Here is a 22,533-nt window from a genome sequence, read left to right as displayed (position 1 = left end):
CATATGTTAAGGCTGATCAGCTTCTTAGTTTGTGGGATTTTCCTCTTTCTAAAAGGGCTTCATTTTTATGCAACACTAAAAGATACTTGATCGGCATTCATTGGTAGTCAAAAGATCACAGAACTAAACGTTCCCTGTTTTCTGTCTGTTTACTTTTCATTCTCTCAGCAGAGTAGAACAGAAAATTGCTTTCATCGTTAGTAAGACCTGCTGTTTATATGTTAGGAATGTGCAGTGGCAAACATTTCATTTTGGTTTGTTCATTTTCTGGTCACCAAAATTTGTTTGGTTCATTTCATCTGAAAAAAAAATAGGGCCCGATATTCAGCACTACTTAGCTGAATAAGTAGGGACTTATCCGACTAATTGGTATCAGCTGAATATCAGGCAACAGCTGCTACTTAGCCGCTAAGTACATATCTGGCTAAGTAGTTAGTTGGATAAGTGGTGAGTGTGTTATGGGATTTCAGGGAGGAGATACATCAGAGATACATTAGAGAAAGGAGAAAGGTCCATAGTGCTATAGTGAAATTGAAAGGGGATAAGGATCAATGTGTGGAGAGAGATGAAGAAATAGCAGAAATATTAAACGAATATTTCAGTTCAGTGTTGACTAAGGAAGACGCTGGAGAAGGACCATCACTTGTTATCAAGACTGTAGAAGGGGGTGGAGTAGACGAAACTCCATTTACGGAAGAGAATGTATGGGAAGAGCTAAGAAAACCGAAAGTGGACAAAGCCATGGGGCCTGATGAGGTTCATCCCAGAATTCTGAGGGAACTCAGAGATGTGCTGGCGGGTCTACTATGTTACCTGTTCAATAGATCTCTGGAAAAGGGTGTAGTGCCTAGTGACTGGAGAAGAGCGGTGGTGGTCCTACTTCACAAGAGTGGGAGCAGAGAAGAGGATGGAAACTATAGGCTGGTTAGCATCACCTCAGTGGTGGGAAAATTAATGGAGACTCTGCTGAAGTAAAGGATAGTGAACTAGCTACAGTCCGGTGGGTTGTTCGATCAGAAGCAGCATGGATTCACCAGGGGAAGGTCCTGTCAGATGAATCTAATTGATTTCTTTGATTGGGTGACTAGAGAACTGGATCAGGGAAGAGTGCTCTATGTAATTTACTTGGATTTTAGTAAAACATTTGACACAGTCCCACATAGAAGACTTATGAACAAAATGAAAAGCTTGGGATTCAGCTCCAAGGTGATGGCATGGATTACAAACTGGTTGACGGATAGAAGACAACAGGTGATGGTAAATTGAACCTACTCTGAAGAGAGAATGGTGTTAAGTGGAGTGCCACATGGATTGGTGTTGGGACCGGTTTTGTTCAACATCTTTGTAAGTGACATTGCGGAAGGGATAGAAGGTAAAATTTGTCTATTTGCAGATGATACTAAGATCTGCAACAGAGTGGACACACCAGAAGGAGTAGAGAAAATGAGACGGGAGTTAAGGAATCTGGAAGAGTGGTCAAAGATATGGCAGCTGGGATTCAATGCCAAGAAGTGCAGAGTCATGCATCTGGGGTGTGGTAATCTGAAAGAACTGTATGTGTTGGGGGGTAAAGGGCTGATGTGCATGGAGCAGGAGAGAGACCTTGGGGTGATAGTGTCTAATGACCTGAAGTAGACAAAGCAATCTGACATGGCGATAGCCAAAGCCAGACGAATGTTAGACTGCATAAAGAGTGGAATATCTAGTAAGAAAAGGGAAGTGATAATCCCCTTGTACAGGTCCTTGGTGAGGCCTCACCTGGAGTACTGTGCTCAGTTTGGAGACTATCTCAAAGGAGACAAAGACAGGATGGAAGCGGATGGGAGGAGAAGGGCAACCAAAATGGTGAGTGGTTTCCCTCGAATGACTTATAAGGTGAGGTTGAAGAACCTAAATATGTATACCCTGGAGGAGAGGAGGAGTAGGGGTGATATGATACAGACCTTCAAATACTTGAAAGGTTTTAATGATCCATGGTCATCAACAAACCTTTTCCATTGGAAACAATTTAGTAGAACTAGGGGTCACGATTTGAAACTCCAGGGAGGAAGACTTAGAACCAATATCAGGAAATATTTCTTCACGGAGAGAGTGGTGGATGCCTGGAATACCCTTCCAGAGGAAGTGGTGAAGACTAAAACTGTGAAGGATTTCAAAGGAGCATGGGATAAACACTGTGAATCCCTAAAGGCTAGAGGATGGGAATAAATAAAAAAGCTTGGGGGTAGCCTGCAAGGAGCGGCAATTACTACCTTGGGGCAAAAGACACCAACAACAGTGCCATATAACCCCTGCAAGGGAGTTGGTTGGACTGTTATATGATCGAGGGGTTAAAGAGGCCCTTAGGGAAGATAAGGCCATCGTGGAAAGACTAAACAAATTCTTTGCTTCGGTATTTACTGAAGAGGATGTTGGGCACATACCCATTCCGGAGATGGTTTTCAAGGGTGACAATTCAGATGAGTTGAACCAATTCATAGTGAACCTGTAAGATGTAGTAGTCCAGACTTACAAGCTGAAGAGTAGTAAATCCACCTGGACTAGAAGGTATACATCAAGGGTTCTGAAAGAACTCAAAACTGAAGTTTCAGATCTATTGCAATTAATTTGTAACCTATCATTAAAATCATCCATTGTAGCCGAAGACTGGAAGGTGGCCAGTGTAACCCCAATATTTAAAAAGGGCTCCAGGGGTGATCTGGAAAACTATAGACCAGTAAAACTGACTTCAATACCTGGAAAAATTGTAGAAACTTTTATAAAGAATAAAATCACAAAACATTTAGATAGACATGGTTTGATGGGACACAGCCAGCATGGATTTACCCAATGGAAGTCTTGCCTCACAAATCTCCTACATTTCTTGAAGGGATGAATAAATATGTGGGCAAAGGTGAACTGGTAGATGTGGTGAATTTGGATTTTCAGAAGGTATTTGACAAAGTTCCTCATGAGAGGCTTCTAAGAAACCTAAAAAGTCATGGGATAGGAGGCGATGTCATTTTGTGGCTTGCAAACTGGTAAAAAGACAGGAAACAGAGAGTAAGATTAAATGGTCTGTTTTCACAATGGAAAAAGGTAAACGGTGGAGTGACTCAGGGATCTGTTCTTGGACTGGTGCTTTTTAATATATTTATAAATGATCTGGATAGGGGTATGACGAGTGAAGTGATCATATTTGTGGATGACACAAAATTATGCAGAGTAGTTAAATCTGAAGCAGATTGTGATAAATTGCAGGAAGACCTTGTCAGACTGAAAGATTGGGCTTCCAAATGGCAGATGAAATTTAACGTGGACAAATGCAAAATGATGCATATAGGCAAAAATAACTCGTGCTGTATAGCTACATTGGATGTAGGTTCCATTTTAGGAGTTACCAATCAGGAAAAAGATCTGGGAATCAAAGTTGGTATTTGTTATTATTTGTAAGGGTTTTGGGTGGATCCCTGGACCTGTGGCAGATGACCACGCCCATGGGGGGAAGTCCCGTGAGGGGCCACAGGTCAGGCTCAGCGTAAGAGACACACACACACTAGTTCTTTTATTATACAGGATTGGTGAACCAGCAGAAGTGGCAGTAGTGAGCTGGAAAGTAGCCCTGTTGGGCTTGTAGTCCCTCAGGCTCTGGAACAGCGATCCCACAATGGCTGTGCTGTAATGGAGAGAACTGATATTGTGAGTAGTAGCAGGTTATGCAGAGTTCAGGAATAGAGCCTCGTTGATAATAGATAATAGGTTGATAATAGATAATAGGGTTCAGGAATAGAGCCTCGTTCACGCAGTGGTCTCTCAGTGAGGAGCACAGGAGCTGGAGTAAAGGCAGGCCCTCGAGGAGCGAGTACCTGGTTCCAGGGAATAACTCTGAGAGATAGAGGTTTTAACTCACAGATGTTATAGGCAGCGGTGTCTTCCTGGCAGAAGTGGAGTCCAAGTAGCGAGTCCAGGAACATGGGCCTTCGAGGAGTGAGTACCGGTTCCAGACTGCGACCTGAAAGATAAGAAAGAGAGAGAGGCCCCCGAGGAGCGGGTACCCCAAATAGAGTAGGTCCAAAGGAGGCAGAGTTGCAAGGTACGGAGAGTGAATCCCATCCGTTCAGAAACCTTTGCTAACTCGATTAGCTAGCAATCGCGTAGGCCTTTTGTATCCTGGATGCATGACATCATCACAGGGGGACGTCCCTGAGGTTCGCGCCACTGAAGGTACTTGAAACAGGGCTATGCAGCGCGCGCGCCCTAAGGCAGCTGAACAGCATGGCGGGAGGCAGCGCCCAAGATGGTCCGGAGACACCGGAGATGACGGCAGGCAGATGCCGCAACAGCCAAACGTCCGTCAACCGCAGGAGGAGTCACCAGAGAGGTAAGGAGGGCAGAGTGGAGACGTCGGGCAGTGACAGTCGTAACAGTATTACATTGAAATCGTCGTATCAGTGTGATGTGACAGTCAAAAAAGCAAACAGACTGTTAGGAAGGGAATGGCAAATAAAATGGTTGATGTCATAATGCCTCTGTATCTCTCCATGATGAGACCGCCCCTTGAATACTGTGTGCAATTTTGAATGCTGCATCCCAAAAAAGATAGAGTTGCACTGGAGAAAGTGCACAGAAGGGTGACCAAAATGATAAAGGGCATGGAAATGCTCCCCTATGAAGAAAGGCTAAAGAGGTTAGGGTTGTTCAGCTTGGAGAAGAGACGTCTGGAGGGGATATCATAGAGGCTTACAAAATCATGAAATGACTTGATCAGGTTAATGTGAATCTGATATTTACTCTCTCGGATAATAGAAAGACTAGGGTGCACTCCATGAAGTTAGCAAATTGCTCATTTAAAACAAATTGGAGAAAATTCTTTTTCACTCAATGCATAGTTAACTCTGGAATTCATTGCCAGAGGATGTCGTTATGTCAGTTAGTGTAACAGGGTTTAATAAAGGTTTGGATAAGTTCCTAGATGAGAAGTCTATAAACTGTTATTAATCAATAAGGAATAGTAGCTTGAGATCTATTTAATGTTTGGGTACCTGCCAGGTTCTTATGGCCTGAATTGGCCACTGTTGGACACAGGATTCTGGGCCTGATTGACCCTTGGTCTGACCCAGTATGGCATATCTTATGTTCAAGACAGCATAAGAGGGGCAAAGCTGCACCAAGAGTGACAAGAACAGCCCAAGGCATCATGAAGGAGAAACAAAGCAGCAAAGGTGTCAGGAAAAACCCCAAGCAAAGCAGCAAAGGTGTCAGGAAAAACCCCAAGGGTGAAAGCAGCTCAAAGAGTGGCATGAAAACCACAAAGCACCATGAGAACATCCAGAGAAGATCTCGGGAGAAGGCCTGTAGTGATCTTCCATTGGACCTGAGACCTGCATCTGTGTAGGGCATGAAACTAATCAAACCATCCAGAAGATGGGAAACTTAGCTTATAGTCCCTGAGCCTCTGTCTTTCACACAGGAATGAAGATAAAAACAAAGCCTTCCTTTGCCCAACTTCTTCTCTATCCTTATTTTCTCTTGGGAAAAGCTTTTCCTGTCACTCAGACAGAACTTCAGAAATCATAGCCTTCCCTTTTGAAATACAACACCGAAGTGATCTTAAAATGGTGTTTTCATATGCTCAAATCTTTCAGTGGGAGGAAGTCAGCATCACTTGATTATAGGTGCCAGCTATAGACCGGTTGTTCCTCCTTTCTGTCTTTTTCCCTGCATTTTCCCACCTTGGCTCCAGAAAGACTGGGAAACCGTGACATCACTGGTTGGTTGCTATGCTGATAGCAAAAAAAACCTGCTGGCTGGCACCTGCAGTTTTACTTTGCCCATAGACTATAATGGGAAACAAAACAATGTTTGTTATTTTTCTGGGTGCCCTAAATTTTGTTTCTGGGGACCATGAGTGAAACACTAATGGCCTCATTCGTCATGTTTTACCCATTTGTTTCAAACGGATGCACATCTCTCTTATTTGTGTAACTCCTTTTTTTTTTTAGGGTCCTTCCTTCAGCAAAGGGCTTTTGGGAAACACTCAGCACCACCCCAGGGGTCTTTGGTCAGGGAGGAGCCAGTGTCCCAGGCTCTTGAGGAATCGGGATACAATCAACATCCGAAACATCCCCAGATATAAACGTGTGGTTTCAATTCATTGGAGTTAACTGAAGCAAAATGAGAAAAAGTAGTTGCAATAACAAGAAAATAGTTTAAAAATTACGGTCCAGCACATACACAAAACAGTCAAAAACACAAATTCATTGGATCTCTTCAGCCTCCCTTGTCGCCGAGAACTTTCTTATAACAAAAATGAAACTTGCCATTGCCATTGCAAACTTCCCTTGCACCTGTACGTTGTGCAGTTCATAAGGATACGTATCCTCTCCTTTGGGTTTGACAGAGCACCTTTGATTGAACTCTCTCTTTACTCCTCCACAAATTGTACACCAATTATTGCTCTCTGGGTCCCAGGACAGGTATCCCTTTTCTTCTCCGAACTGAAGCAGAAAGACAAACCCTCCATCCTCTACCACTCTTCCCAGAGAGCAGGCCAGACAAACGCTGCATTTTCCTTCCAACAAATGCTACTCCACGGAGTGATACACTCGCATAATCCGTCCCATGAGTAGTAGTATGCGAGGGGCTGTGAGAGTCTCTACATTTGGTGGTATGTTCTTATTCAGTGATTTAATACTGAACTGTAGAGTGAGGAATGAATTTGAAAGGTATCTTCAGGTCATTCATATAGGATCCTAGTGATATTCGTTTACGGCTAAAATGTCTGTGATGATTTGGACGCCATCCAGGATTTTGCTGAGGGTCACAGCCAACGCCAGAAATGTGTTCTGATGCTTCTGTTCATTGATCATTGTGTTAACTGCGTAGCATTTGTAAGGAAAAGGATGGAGCTGATACTGCATGAAAAACAGTTGTGTAAATAGGACAACAATCCCCAGTTTTGATATATTGTATAGTACCATATTGATTAGATATTTTAAGTATTATAATGTTATTAAAACTTTCAGCAGCATTCAGTATTAACTGGCTTTCACCATTATCCTTGACTGTATAGTCCATAAGACCTGGATTGGGAGAGCATTGTTTTAACCTTATTTAAGCTTTTCTTGTTGGTTTTTGTAGCACTGTATCAAAAAGCAGCCAAATTTGCATTTAGAAGTCACCACATTACTATTTGATCATCCAAGCCAGGTTTCAGCTGCCTGTATATACCTCGTATAACTGGTGCAATTTCCATTGCGAGCAAATAGTTCTCACCCCAGGACATAACTATATTTGCATACTTTTTTTTTTTTTATAATCCATTTTTTCTATAAATAGAAGACCGTGAGGTGCATACATTCAAATATGCCAACCTGGCAGAACTAATACATGTTGCCCTAGAGGGATTATTTTAGACATAACCCCAATGATTCTTTTACAAAATAGGGGGGGTTGTGGTTTATTAGCTTCCTGCTCTGTTTTACTAGTTCTTAGCGTTTTGGCTTTAGTGTACATGCTCTTCAAACCTGGGCCCTTGATAGACTCTACCAAAGAAATGTCCTATTTTATATGATTTTGATATGATAATTACAGTTGGGCAGAACATGAAGCCATGTATTTAGAGAAACTACAAAAAGATGAGTCAACACAGGGCATTGCTAGGCACTGGTACACAGGGCCGGGGTCCCAATTCTGTTTGGAAGTGCCTCAGATCCAGGGCCTTTCCTGCTGGTAGGGTGAAGCTGATCCACCACCCCAGGCCCTGCACTTTGACTGGACCCAGCTGGGATCTTTTTCCCCCCTTACCTTGGGCATGATCATGACTCTAATAATCCTCCTGATACAGGGATGGCCACCTCTGGTCCTCAAGAGCCTCAAACAGGTCTGGTTTTCAGTATTTCAATAATGAATACCCATGAGAAAGATTTACATGCACTGCCTCCATTGTATGCAAATCTATCTCATGCATATTCATTGTGGATATCCTGAAAACCTGGCCTGTTTGTGGCTCTTGAGGACTGGAGTTGGTCACTCCTCACCTCTCCCTAATAGTCCCCTCACCCCTCCTGATGCCATCCTCTCTTCCCCCGCGCCTCCTTCCTGGCATGATAGATTTCCTGCATCCCTTTTGCATGATCCTCTTTCTCCCCCCTCTCTCCCGCTGGTAGGAGAGCAGCATTTCTTACCTGCATCTGCTTCCTCTTTTGCTGACTTCAGTCTGAATACACAGGGCCCTGTAGTTTTGTGGGAACCTCCAGCATTGATCTGTTGCTGTTTGACATGTAGATTCTTTTACAGCTGTGTAAGTTTGCCTCAGTGACTGCATACTACATAATCTGTTTCCGGGTCTTCCATGACTTCTCCTTGGGATATATCCCTGGCTCCTAGTATTTCTGATCGACAATCTTTGTAGTGTGTTTGTGTGTCAGACTACACACAGCGCACACCAATAGCAAAAAAATATCTGTTCCTTCCTTTGGTGAATATTTATAAGTAGGTAAAGCAGGCTAAAATCATCTTATTTTCTTTTTGCAATAAATCTATTTGCATATAGTAGGTCAGGCCGACGTGTTCTACAGTTTAGAGAAATACATCTTCAGCTGAAGAATCTCTGGGGTGTTTCTTTTTTTCAATGTTACTTCATGTTGAATATGTTAAATGTGTATTCGTGGTCATTTAGCAAGGAATTCCTTTGCTTAGAACTTGTTGTACCTACCGTTTTTTTTTTCTTTTCTTGCATTAAAAGGAGCATAACACCTTGAACCCTCAGCGCTAAGAGAGCTCCACAAGATGGAAGGGGGAGGGGAGGGGGGAGGGGATGTCTGGAGTCTGAAAACATCCTAAGAATTTTTGATGACTTTTAATCCTGCTGGATTCATTTTATTTATTAGTTTGTTTGTCTGTTTATTTAGTTGATGTTTTGTTGTTGTTGTTTTTTCACTTTAGTTTGCCAGGGTGCGAGCAATAAGCTAACACAGATGGCGACTATGGATGATCATTTCAACAGCCTTCAGAGAGTTTTCAACAACTGCGAGGTGGTGCTTGGAAACCTGGAGATCACACACTTTCCGCGCAATTATGATCTCTCCTTCCTAAAGGTAAATGCAATTCTAGTAGACAGCTAAAAAGGGAATCAGATGGGCAATGAGAGCAAGTCACTCTAATCTGGGGCTTAAAAAAATTTCCAGCAGAAAGATATTGTCAATAATGGTCCCATCCTGGGTTAAAATAGAATGGCTCAAAGACCCTTTGTACTTTGGCAATACCAAAATATTTTTAAGGCTGACTTCTGCTCTAGGGATGTGAATCGTGTCCTCGATCGTCTTAACGATCGATTTCGGCTGGGAGGGGGAGGGAATCGTATTGTTGCCGTTTGGGGGGGTAAAATATCATGAAAAATCGTGAAAAATCTAAAAATCTAAAAATCGCAAAACCGGCACATTAAAACCCCCTAAAACCCACCCCCGACCCTTTAAATTAAATCCCCCACCCTCCCGAACCCCCCCAAATGAGTTAAATAACCTGCGGGTCCAGCGGCGGTCCGGAACGGCAGCGGTCCGGAACGGGCTCCTGCTCCTGAATCTTGTTGTCTTCAGCCGGCGCCATTTTCCAAAATGGCGCCGAAAAATGGCGGCGGCCATAGACGAACACGATTGGACGGCAGGAGGTCCTTCCGGACCCCCGCTGGACTTTTGGCAAGTCTCGTGGGGGTCAGGAGGCCCCCCACAAGCTGGCCAAAAGTTCCTGGAGGTCCAGCGGGGGTCAGGGAGCGATTTCCCGCCACGAATCGTTTTCGTACGGAAAATGGCGCCGGCAGGAGATCGACTGCAGGAGGTCGTTCAGCGAGGGTTCCGGCGCCTCGCTGAACGACCTCCTGCAGTCGATCTCCTGCCGGCGCCATTTTCCGTACGAAAACGATTCGCGGCGGGAAATCGCTCCCTGACCCCCGCTGGACCTCCAGGAACTTTTGGCCAGCTTGTGGGGGGCCTCCTGACCCCCACGAGACTTGCCAAAAGTCCAGCGGGGGTCCAGAAGGACCTCCTGCCGTCCAATCGTGTTCGTCTATGGCCGCCGCCATTTTTCGGCGCCATTTTGGAAAATGGCGCCGGCTGAAGACAACAAGATTCAGGAGCAGGAGCCTGTTCCGGACCGCTGCCGTTCCGGACCACCGCTGGACCCGCAGGTTATTTAACTCATTTGGGGGGGGGGGGTTCGGGGGGGGGGGGGATTTAATTTAAAGGGTCGGGGGTGGGTTTTAGGGGGTTTTAGTGTGCCGGCTCACGATTCTAACGATTTATAACGATAAATCGTTAGAATCTCTATTGTATTGTGTTCCATAATGGTTTAAGACGATATTAAAATTATCGGACGATAATTTTAATCGTCCTAAAACGATTCACATCCCTATTCTGCTCCAAATTATATAATGCATTATCAACGTCATTAACAATATATGTAACGAGCTTGGTTTTCAGTGTTTATTTTATTTTTCATGCAAATCTCAATGTTATAACAAAAAACAAATCAGCGTGAAAAAGACTTTGTTATAACACACCGGTGAAAAATCAGTGGAAAAGTCATTTTTGCAGTGATTTATTTTTTTTTGTTATAACTGAAAATCTCAGGAAAAACCAAAATAAAAGCTGAAAATGAAGGTCCCTTTATGACCATTACTAACATCTGGAATTGGGCAAAGGAAGCACCCGGGCCATTTTTACACAATGATATCAGGCTGATGTAAGGGCAAGAAGATACAAATATCCGTACCTGTCCCACTTAAATATAATCAGCACCACTTATGTGACACAGCTCCACAGGAATCAATAGGGGTAAAGGAAAGAAAATTAGAAATAGACGTAACCCACCTTCCAATTGCTCACAGGATATGGGGGGGGGGGGGCACTTTGAGGAGCTGCCTTCAACAGAGAGGAGGTGATGCTTCAGGGCCCTTAAGTGTTATTGCACCTGAATATAATCCATACATAACCACCAACCACACAGAAAGTGTTGTTCCAGAAAAAGAAATTACTTCACTGATGAATAAAGACACACCGACAAATAGTACCATTTTCTTCTGGTTAAGTCTGTTGAAAACAGTTACATAACCAAATCTTGACACATGCAAGGGCCTCCCTTGACCTTCGTATTCTCTCCAGGCTATTACAGCCTTGAACTTTCTTGGATTTACCTTGATATCTATCAAGTTGGTCAAAGAATTTCGACCAAAGTTCCCTTTCCTCTGGGAAAGACAAGACAACTGGAAAGGAACCCGTGGTTCCTTACCGAAAATTGAAAATGTGGTTAGAAAAAGACTTTTATATCGATGTCGACATGCTAGAAAATGTTCTGCAGAGGTCAGAAAAGGCATCTAAATTAGGAAGCAACCCCACCCCCAAAAAAAATCCTCTTCTCCCCCAATGCATACTTTGCCTTGCCTTCACTCCCTTATCGGCAGCAGTGCACATCTGAGAGGACCAGTCCCTTCACAAACAATGCAGCTCTTTGTTCTACAGTTATGAAACTTCACTTCCCAGTACATCCTCCTAGGCTGGTAAATATTGATTGTTCTATACAGCACAGTATGGAGGAGCATGTGCCAGTCCAAGAGCTAGGAGCCACAACAGAAGAGGGAGAATCATCTTGAAAGAAAATCAAATGAACATTGTTAGTAATACCAAAATATGATAAGCAAAGATTTCTCTTGACACAGATACAATATTGTAGATGTCGAAGCCATTGTGGGGCGAGATTGTTAATTTGCTGAACTACTTCTGATTGTACTTTTGAGTAGTTGATATATTTTGATGCATTCGGCTACCTGCTAAACATATTGATACACCTTTTGTGTATTCTTTAGGGAAATGATGCAAGGGGATCATTTTGCAACATCACGCATAACTTAGCCTGCAAACACGTGCCTAGATTTCAGTTTTCCATGCGGACTTACATACACAAGTCCACTTTGAAAATTATCCCACCACATTCAACTGCAGTTCCATCTGCTGAAACATATGCACAAAGTTCCCATGAAAATGTCCAAGCATATGGGGTGATCTGCAGGATTTTCACGCTTAAAACTGGGTTTTACGTGCGAAAATGGGCTTTTTGAAAATTGCTATGATACATGCTACTTTCACGTGCATAAATCCTTTTAAACATTATCCGCATGCTATTGAAAATTCCAAAAGTATGCTTGTAAATGCATACTCCTTCCCATTTCCACCCCCACTGTTGTACCCATGAAAATGTTTTTGAAAATTACCCTCGATGGTAATTTTGTAACATCATGGACAATGTATGCAGCAACTGCACACTTAAATTACACCAGTTCTCAATGTGAACTCATGCAAATAAGTTTGCTTTGAAAATGATGTAAAATAACATGCGCAGACTCACCCACACAAAGTTAACACCTGCTCTTTGCAATGCGGAAACTGTGCATGTGAATTCAGGTGCATGCATTTTTTAAAATCAAAATTATGCATGCAGATCCAAACTCCACTCCATCTCCATCCTTGGAATGCCTCTTTTGTGAGCATATGCACAATCAGATTATGCACATACTTTTATGTGCATGACCCCTGGGCAATTTTATAGTAAGTTATTTATGTGCATTAACCCATATTTTATGTGTCTAAATGGTTTTGAAAATTACACTTAGTGGAGGTAATTTGCAAAGGGATTAGACATGTAATTGTAACATCCTATTGTAGCGATTTCCAAGAGCCCATATACACACTTAGGGGGTCATAATTCCACAAATCGCGCTAACAGCCGTTAACGCGATTTGCGAATGCAAATTTTTAATTTTGTACTCAGGGGGCGGAGCAAATGTCAAGTAGGGAGGATTTATCGTGTGCCGCGAAACAGCCGCAGTGTTAGCGCGGCTCCTAACATGACCAATAACTACACCTCTTTCATTTGTGTTACGTTGTGCGCTAGAGGCCGGTAAAGGTTTATCGCGGTTCACGATGTTTCCAGACAGCCTGTATCAGTATGAGAGAGAGAGAGAGAGAGAGAGAGACTTGCTATAGTGCCTCCTCCCTAGACAGGTATTTGTATCCCTATGGGAGGCCCACCTAGTAACTCGAGGTGGGGATTAGGTATGAGTGTAGGGGGTTGGGGGCCACTTTCACATTCAACGTGAGATGTACGAACAGAACAGTGGTCTCTTGTGAAGATTTGCTGGCCTTCTTCTCATCTTGGAGTGAGTTTCCTCACTCCGAAGGCCAGCAAATCTTCACAAGAGACCACTGTTCTGTTCGTACATCTCACGTTGAATGTGAAAGTGGCCCCCAACCCCCTACACTCATACCTAATCCCCACCTCGAGTTACTAGGTGGGCCTCCCATAGAGATACAAATACCTGTCTAGGGAGGAGGCACTATAGCAAGTCTCTCTCTCGCTCTCTCTCTCTCTCTCCCCCCTAGCCTGCAGCATACTGAAACAGGCTGTCCGGAAACATCGTGAACCACAATATATACTGGCAATGTAGCCCAAATTGGGCTAATAGTGCAACTTGCAATAACAGCCTTTTGCATAACTGATATCACAATTTGCGATACACATGCTTATTAGCATAAGGTACACCCCTTTTTGGTATTGCATGCGATACCAATGCAATATTGGAAAATGAGGCCCTTAGAGCTTGATTTTCAAGAGCATTTACATGCTTAAAACTGGGCTTTACAAGTGTAAATGCACTTTACCCATGTAAGTAGGCTTTTGAAAATTGGTACAGTATATGTCATTGAATTGTCCATAGTATTTACCCATGTAAGTGCGCCTTACATGTGTAAATGGATTTTGAAAATTGTTACAATAGTAGTTACATTTAAATGTGTAAATCATTTAGAAAATTACCCCCTTAAAGTGCACTTATGTGTGTAAAACCTATGGACAATTCAATGGCAGGTATTCAGGACCGGCACGTCCTATTAGGCGAACTAGGCAGTCGTCTTGGGCGCCGATCATTAGGGGCACCAAAGGGCAGCCAAGTGGGGCTGAAAGCAGAGCCTATCCCGCTCACAGCAAAGAGGAGTAGAGATTTGGTGAGCCGCAAGCAGTGCCCATCCTGCCCGCGGTCCTGAGAAACATATACGCAGCGGGCACAAATGAAGTAGGAGTCAGTGCCAAGACCGAGGGGCAGCGCAAAGGGGGGGGGGGGGGTGGGACAGACATAAGGCAGAAGGTTTGTCTAGGGCGCTTAATACCCTTACCCCAGCCCTGTATATATTGTAGTGATTTTCAGAAACCTACTTATATAGGTAAAGCGCATTTACATGTGTAAAGCCTAGTTTTAAACATGGAAATCTTTTTGAAAATTGCTCCCTAAATGTCTGTTTTCTTTGTCACTACTTAAATATAGAACTACTTGATGGAAGGAATTCTACCATGAATTAAACACAAATCCACTTCTAAATACTAATGTACAAGACCTTGGTTATAAATACATTTTAAGAGGTACACTCATACATTGAATTGCTGACTCTCTCTCTCAAGTCACTACTATAATCATAGGTCAAAGGTTTTTGGGTTTTTTTTAAAGTTTTGATTGTATATAAAACCTTCGCAAATGTCAATTGTACTTCTCCAAGAGAAATGGATCCTGAACTGAAGAACTATTTGTCTTCGATAACTACAATTGACATTTGATAAGATTTTACATACAGGCAAAACAAAAATAATCTTAGGGTGATCCATAATTATAGTGGTGACTTGCTGTTGAAGGAAGGGGTAAGAGGGGTCCTGGGGGGTACTCCCGGACCCCAGCACTTGTGAAGGACTCAGACCCAGATCTGGGCCAAGCCTTGGTGCCACTTCCAGCCCAGGGCCCAATTTTGGTCTGGGAAGGCCAGCCAGGGTTGCCAGAGAACTATTTTTTTGAGGAGGGGTGGGGAAGAGTTTAGCAGTTCGGATTTTTTTTCTTGTTTATTGTTTTTCTTTGGTTTGGCGCATGAACCAAACTGAAAAAAAAAAAAAATTAAATAAATCAAATCGGGGGGGAAAAAAAAAAATAAACCCTGAAATGAAAAAGTAAACCGAACTGAAAATTTTGTGACTGCATATCCCTATTATCTTGTAGCACATCATCTGCATAATAGAAAGTGCTGTAGCCCCTACAATGCCCCACACCAACATTAGAACATAAGAATTACCATGCTGGGTCAGACCAATGGCGCATTATCCTATCTCCAACAGTGGCCAGTCCAGGTCACTCAGAAGTACCTCCCAAATCTTAATGAGAAAATCTATTCCCCATTGCCACCTTTTTTACGTCTGAATATAAGCAATCTTCACATTTGCCTGGCTAATAATTGTCAGTGGACCTGCCCTCCAGAAATTTGTTAAAAACCTTTTTTTTAAAGCGAGCTATGCTGTTAGGGGTACATTTTTAAAGGTGCGTGCACATGGACACGCCAATTTTATAACATCCGTGCGCGGAGACGCATGGATGTTATAAAATCGATACATTGCGGGACCTCAGTGCACAAGGGGGGAGTATTTTATTTAAAAAATGCGTGGTGACGCAATCAGGCCATCCCTAGTTCCCAATCCCCCCTACTTAATCTTCCTCCTTTTCCCCTCTCCTCTCCTCTCCTCCCCGACCCCTAAACCCACCCTAACTAAATTCATTTTTTTTGTTGTTTTGGAACTTACCCCACTCCACGGAGCAGGTCTGGGAAGGCCAGGCAGGGTTGCCAGAGAACCATTTTTTTTAGGGGGGGTGGGAAAGAGTTTAATCCACCCTTTTTTTTAAAGGCCCGGCACTTCAGCACATACCAGGAAATAGGTGCCTGGCCGGGCCACTCTGAAAATGCGCTCGGCAAACGAGCGGCCTGGCCATGTGCATATCTCCCAGGATTTGCACGCGCCGGCCTTTTAAAATCTCCCCATAAACCTTGACCATATCTTCCACAGCTTGATTTTGGGCTGGCTGAAAAACAATGCTTTCTTAAATTTGTTTTAAATCTGCTGTCTGTTAGTTCCATGGATTGTCCTCTAGTCCTAGTATTATCTGAAAAGGTAAATAACTGTTCATTATTAGCTTGTTCTTCATCACTCATGATTTTATAAACCTGTATCATATTTCCTCTCAGTTGTCTCTTCCCCAAGCTGACCAGCCCTAACCTATTAAAGTCTTCTAGTTTTGCCATATTGTTTTTGAGATGGGACAACCAGAACTGCACACAGCATTCAAGCTGTGGTTGCACCATAGATCTAAACAGAGGCATTATGATATCCTAAGTTTTATTCTCCATTCCTTTCCGACCCTTTTCTGTAATTGTAAAAACAAAACAGCGTAAAGCTATATTAAGAATTTACAGAGAATATGATCAAAAAAGAATATTTCATTTCCTTGAGCCTGCTAATATTTCAGAGGTAATAAATATAGCCTTATCCACTCTCCATATATCACACTCCCCAGCTTCATTTTACACCCCTCCACCAACATGAGTACTATGCCTAATTCATACGGATCCAGATTTTTAGACATGGTGTTGGACTTTTCTAACATTCGCATGTGAAGGCATGGTTTCTCAGATTATTTTCAGTGCATGAGTCTGTGTTACTTTTCAGTGAGAACTTTGATTATTTTTCACGATGTCATCTGTATAACAATTATAACGTTTTTATTTTTCTCAATGTTGTTTTTGTAGTCATAGTATTTCTTTTCTTAGTTCTCTTCCAGAACTGTCTCTAGTAGTCATGCACTAGCATTTTATTAGATGCATAGCTATCCATTTGGCCTTCAGTTCGGAACATGACGTTACAGTGTACAATGTGGAAGAGACCCAGGCTGGGGATACTGCAGAGGCGGGGTTTACGGCCCCGGGGGGATGGGAGATGGGAGGGTGTTCCAGTCCTTGTGTAACACCTACGCTAGATTTAGGGGGTCCATGAGTACAGTGTTCCAGAGGGAGCCATGGTGCATGACACCCAGTTGACGATTGCGCCGCAGTGCCTCATCTGAATTGAAAGGATGCCCTAAAATAGAGAAAATGTTAGGTAGTTGTGAATGCAGGCGCATTAATAGAAGTTAATTTCCATTGAGCTAGATGCCCAAAGGATTAGGTGGAAGCTACTGGACAAAAAAACCTAAAACAAAAAGAAGCTGCAATGTTAACAGTTATAAGTGGATTTTCAAAAGAACTACATGCGTAAATGTAGCATACGTTCTTAGCAATTTTTAAAAGTCATTTACTCTAGTAAAGTGCAGTTGCATGGGTAAATCCTATAAATAATTCAATGGCGTATATTTTAGCAATTTTCAAAAGCCCATTCGAGTAAAGTGCATGTAAACATGTAAAACAATTTTAAGTGTGCAAATGCTTTTTAAAATCAGGCCCTTAGTGTGTTTGTGTGCTTTTAACTTTTAAGTCTATTACTATGTTATCAGATGCTTTTATTTAGCTTGTGCCCTGCTCTCATTTAATTACATTATAAGGCCAATTTTCAGAGCAGTTTGCTGTTTGAATATTGCCCACTCTTAATGTGTTAGCATGCACACGTTTCATCTTCTCCTGGATTGGAAAACGTCAGAAGTTGTTGAGCAATCAGAAGAAGCAATCATATGGGCCTCGTGATTTTCAACTTAAACCAAATAATTTTGGTTATTTTGAAAACCAAACTTGCATGGGTCATTCAAGCTTTTCTTCCCATTTTTCTTACAAATAAAGTGAAACTATGAAAATGTCAGAGAAATTCCATCTTGTATCTTATGTTTGGTTTTTCTTAGACCATACAGGAGGTTAGCGGCTATGTGCTGATAGCTCTTAATAGAGTGCAAAAAATATCTCTGGAAAATCTCAGAATCATCCGAGGAAACACGCTCTATGAGGACAAGTTTGCGCTGGTGGTTGTAAGTAATAGGGATCCTGATTCAAAAGAAGGCCTGGAAGAGCTGAACATGAGGAATTTAACAGGTGAGAGGGAACACATATTATATCATTTCAAAAATAAAAAAATTTTCTGGAAAAAAAAATTAGTAATTCATATGTAAATGTCTCTTGTTAATATCACAACCAGGGCCTTTAAATATGGCTGCATGGCCCAACAAATACTATAGTATCGGTAATGTAAAGCTTAAGTATGCAGGACAAATTTGAAGACAACACAGTTGATAAACCTACTACACTTCACTGTTGCATTCTTGCTAAATGGTTTGTAAAGTATGCTTAGCTGAAAAAAAGACTGAGGTCCATATTCAACGCGTTTATCCAGCAAAGTTTGGCAGCTAGCTGGACAAATGCTGGGATTTAAAAATCCAGCCGGTCTGGCCACCCCTGACATCGTGGGATGACTTGTTACCTGACTAAAAATATATCTGTCTTTGTGTGGGGATTTTAGGGGGTGTTCCAGGGTGAGGTGCTATTATCTAGCTAAGTCCGCCAGTTAATGCTGATTTTCGGCTGAAGAGCAGTCCTAAAGTCTGCTGGATAAACTTACCCGGCTATCTTAAAGTTAGACAGGTATATTCAGCAGCATGCCCTTGCTGCGTGCTGAATATCCCGGCTACGTTAGATGGATGCATTTATCCAGCTGACTTTTCTAGCTGGTCAGTGGCTGAATATGGACCTCCAAGTCCCCTTGATCCTCTTTTTTGTGTGTTGCAGAAATTCTTTCAGGGACAATTCAAATTGTCAGGAACCCAAAACTTTGCTACTTGAACACAATCCAGTGGGATGATGTTATCATGCCCAGCGCATTAAATGAAACATCGTTGGATAATAGAAGTCCTTCAAAATGTAAGTATTCATGAATTGTTACAGCATTCTGACTCTTAGGTCATCACAACTATTGTATACTTCTCTCTCATCCAGGGATATTCAGCCTCATTACTGTATGGCATATGCAAGTTGCATTTTCAGTGACTAACTGTAATGGAATTGTTTAGAGTATAATACTTTTCTCAAATCGCAATAAGGTCAATATTCAAAGAATGCCTACATGCAAAATTTTGCTAAGGTAAGTTCATTTTCATCTTAAAATCAGCCGAGGCACCCAAAACTTAGCTAAGTCATCTCCCACTCTTTTTGATGAAACACAAATGTAGGGCCCGCCCCCGTCCATAATCCTCATCGCTCCCACTCAAAGTGAAAAACTGGATGTAAGGGAGGGGGTGCCAACAGTGCCCTGCGATCCTTCCTTCTGTCCAGCTTCCAAAGAATCACAGGATTGGAGGGAGGGAACCCCCATGATCCACTCTCCAGTCCAGCTTCATAAAAGACTGTGGGGGAGCCCACTAGTACCTGCAATCCCTCCCTCTCCTTCCATCAACAAAATATAACTCCCACTACCCCCCTCAGATCGCCACCCACACCCTTTAGACTTCTGTCTGTCAGGGTCTGCGTCCTGTTCACATTGTAAAAATCCTTTGTTGGGCATCTCTGCAGCAGCAGCTGAGAGTTTGATTTACAGCAGGCTAAGGAGAATAGCTCTGCCTGCAAGGAGAAGGAAAGTTGTTGCCTGGGTGTTCCAGAAAAGGGTGGAGCCCCTCAAGAAAACTTTTGTTGTTACCAGAGCCAGTAGGCTAGCATGGAGTGAGTAATACAAGCCATCACTGCAGGGTAGCAGAAAACCTGGAGATCGGTGCAGGCCCTGACTGAACAATTTGGCCAGCAGCTGGCATTATTAAGCCCAACTTTTTCCCCCCAACTCAAGGGAAAGGACCAAACCAAAATCTTCTCAAAACTCTCTCTTGTGACGAGTCACCACTGTCCCTCCACTGGATGTGAGAGGAGCGCACAGCAGGTCTTCTCTACCCTCCCAAGGCAGGACCTGTTCCCACCTCTGGCCAGCACCAGGGATACACAAAAGGAACCAACAAATCCCAAAAATGACTTCATAAGACAGTTCACTTCAATCCAAAAACCTGAGGTAGACTCTTCCAGGCAAGGAGTACACTGGGCAAATAAAACTTCTCTTTCTCTCTCTCAAAATGATAGGCTATGGGGCCTGTACAAGAAAAAAACTACTTCCCCCTTCAAACTTCAACCAAAAATGCCACACTACTCCCTATACTTTCTATCCTCCTCCTTTATACACGTAGGAGCTCACCACTCCTGAAAGCCTCAGAGGAGGTGCTGTTCAGAATAGTATGCCCCTCTTCTAAATCTCTCATCTCAGGGCTTAGATTAGGGCCATCTAGTGGAGACCTAGAAAGTCTCTACACATGGTATCAATTTTCTCCACAGTTTCTTGACGACCTTTTCATTCTTAAGGGGTAGACTTGTGAACAAAAATGGTGAAGTTGTAATTCAGAGGAATCCTTGATTAGATGTAAGGAATTCATACATATTTATCAGGCAGAGATGGAAAAAAGGCCAAGTGGCAATATGTTTCCAAACAATTAAGTTTGGTAGGCATTCATTCATTCATTCATTCATTCATATAAATTGATTCAGTTAACTTAAGTTCTCGTCTGGTGGAAATTCCAAGTTCCCAGGGATTTGATCCGATGGTATCTCATATGAAGTTTTTGCAAAGCATTACAAGACTAATGTTTTGGCTATTCCTGATTCACTGGTATTCCAACAGGGTAAGGACCTAGAATCTCCTGGGCCAGATGACTTATCATTTAATCAGTGGAGCTTAAACTGGGCCTTGAGTCCCTCCCCTCCCTCCCTCCCCCCCCCCCCCAGCCAGTCAAGTTTTTAGGATATCTTTCATGAATATTTATTTGCATGTACTACATCCTGTGTATGCAAATATTTCTTGTGCATATTCATTAGGGATATGCTGAAAATCCGACTGGCTGGCTGGCTGGGGGAGACCTGAGGACTAGTTTGAGCACTCCAGCATTAGATGATGTTTTTCTTATACTTGGTCACCAGCTAGACAGCTGGAAGGTAGACATTCCTCCCTTGTTCAGACAGGGGCTCAAGGCCTGCTGGGTCCTGCTCTCTATTTAAGGAATATTTTTCATTGCCCTTCAGGAGGTTTTCATCCCAGATCGATAGGTCTGACAATTTAGCTTTAGGCCCCGGTGGGGTGGAGTAGTTTTTGATCCTTAATCTTGGCTTAGAAAAAGTTGTTCAGCCTCGGAATGTGATTTTTACAGCCTGAATTCCATTCCATCTAATCTTGTTCGAAATGGCTCACATCTTTTCCCTTTATTATTGAATATGGTCAACACCTGTCATAATAGATGACGATTCCATGCTAATTTAAAGAGGGCTATAATCATTTCTATATTAAAGAAAAATGGATTTGATGTTTCACAAGCATCACAATACCTGCTGATTTCCAATTTAGGTTTTTTGGGGAAGATCTTGGAAAAGGCATTTTTTTCACCAATGATAGATTTCCTTTAAAAAAAAAAAAAAGACAACAGGTCCTGCAACCTCAGCAATCCAGATTTCAGTAAGGTCACAGGACAGTCAACTTTGTTGGTCCTGTCCAATGATGTACAAATGCAAGTGGATGAGGGCAGAGACACTCGCCTAGTATCTCGACCTATCTGAACCATGACCTGCTATTACGACAACTTCATTTCATTGGAGTTTTAGGAACTCTGAATTGTTGGCTAAGGTCTTTTTGTTTATTACAACTCTCCTTCTGGGTTAAATGGGAGATAAATTGTCTATTCTCTTGTTCTCTGATCCCTCTGGGGTTTTATTACCCTCCTTGTTATTTCATACTTATCCGTCCCCTTTACTGTCTGTTCTTATGAACTTGTAGTTGAATGCTTATATCCATCTCTATGATTTTGTGGGTGAAGATGAGGAGTCCCCAATAAAAACTATGAACACCTGCTTGGCCGAGTTATCAAATTGGTTAACATTGCATATTCTTTTTGTTAATCCCCCAAAATCTCTGATGTCTATGTGGAAAGTTTGCCCGTCATTTAGGGTTGTGACTTTACAAGCTAGTGAGGCTGTTCATAATCTGGGAGTCATTTTAAATGCTAAGCGCTTTTAAATTCCCAAATTTCCATGGTGGAAATTCTTTTATGGCCTTCTGGTTGATTAGAAAATTGCATCTACTTTTCTCTGAGCCTGATTTTGAAATGGTGACACATATCTTACTGATGAGTAGATTAGACTATTGTAATTCTCTGTATTAACAATTACTACAATCCATATGGAGAAGACTGTGACTTTTAAACAGCAAGTTTAAGATCATGACCCCACTATAGAAATGTTTGAACAATATGAGATCTGCAAATCTAGGAGGATTTACTAATTCACTATCATCCAGCTAAGAATTTTTACATATCTCCCAAAGATCTGCCAGAGGTTCTCCTCATTACTCAGGGGAGGCTAGTGTCTACACCAGGTCAGCATTCAGTGCTGTAGGGCCTGTTCTATGGAATTCTCTGAGGGTTTCTATTGGACATTTAGGAAATGCCTAAAAGCTTAGTAATTTTCTAAGGCCTTTACCATGACGTTCATACTTGGGTAATGAGTGTTTGATAAGCTACTTTAATTGAAGACATTGAATTTTATTGTTTAAAACTAAAGTTTTATTATGTTTTCTTTAAATGATTTTTCATTTGTTATTGCTTTTTATTGTATTATGCTTTGGTATGAAGCTAGATTTTAGTATTAT

General features: G+C 42.3%; 1 protein-coding gene across 2 annotated transcripts in view; it reads left to right on the top strand.

The window, feature by feature from the left end:
- Window positions 1-22,533, top strand: part of EGFR (epidermal growth factor receptor) — a 383,921-nt gene that overhangs the window by 238,440 nt on the left and 122,948 nt on the right. For both annotated transcript variants that reach the window (XM_029589569.1, XM_029589570.1), the window contains exons 2-4: window positions 8,926-9,077; window positions 17,720-17,906; window positions 18,597-18,728. In XM_029589569.1, coding sequence (XP_029445429.1) covers window positions 8,926-9,077; window positions 17,720-17,906; window positions 18,597-18,728 — 471 coding nt within the window. The remainder of the gene's footprint in view (window positions 1-8,925; window positions 9,078-17,719; window positions 17,907-18,596; window positions 18,729-22,533) is intronic.

The sequence above is a fragment of the Rhinatrema bivittatum genome, chromosome 2 (genome assembly GCF_901001135.1).
Source record: "Rhinatrema bivittatum chromosome 2, aRhiBiv1.1, whole genome shotgun sequence".
Lineage (NCBI taxonomy): Eukaryota > Metazoa > Chordata > Amphibia > Gymnophiona > Rhinatrematidae > Rhinatrema > Rhinatrema bivittatum.
Note: the sequence above shows the minus strand (reverse complement) of the source record. Positions and strands in the feature narration are given on the sequence as shown.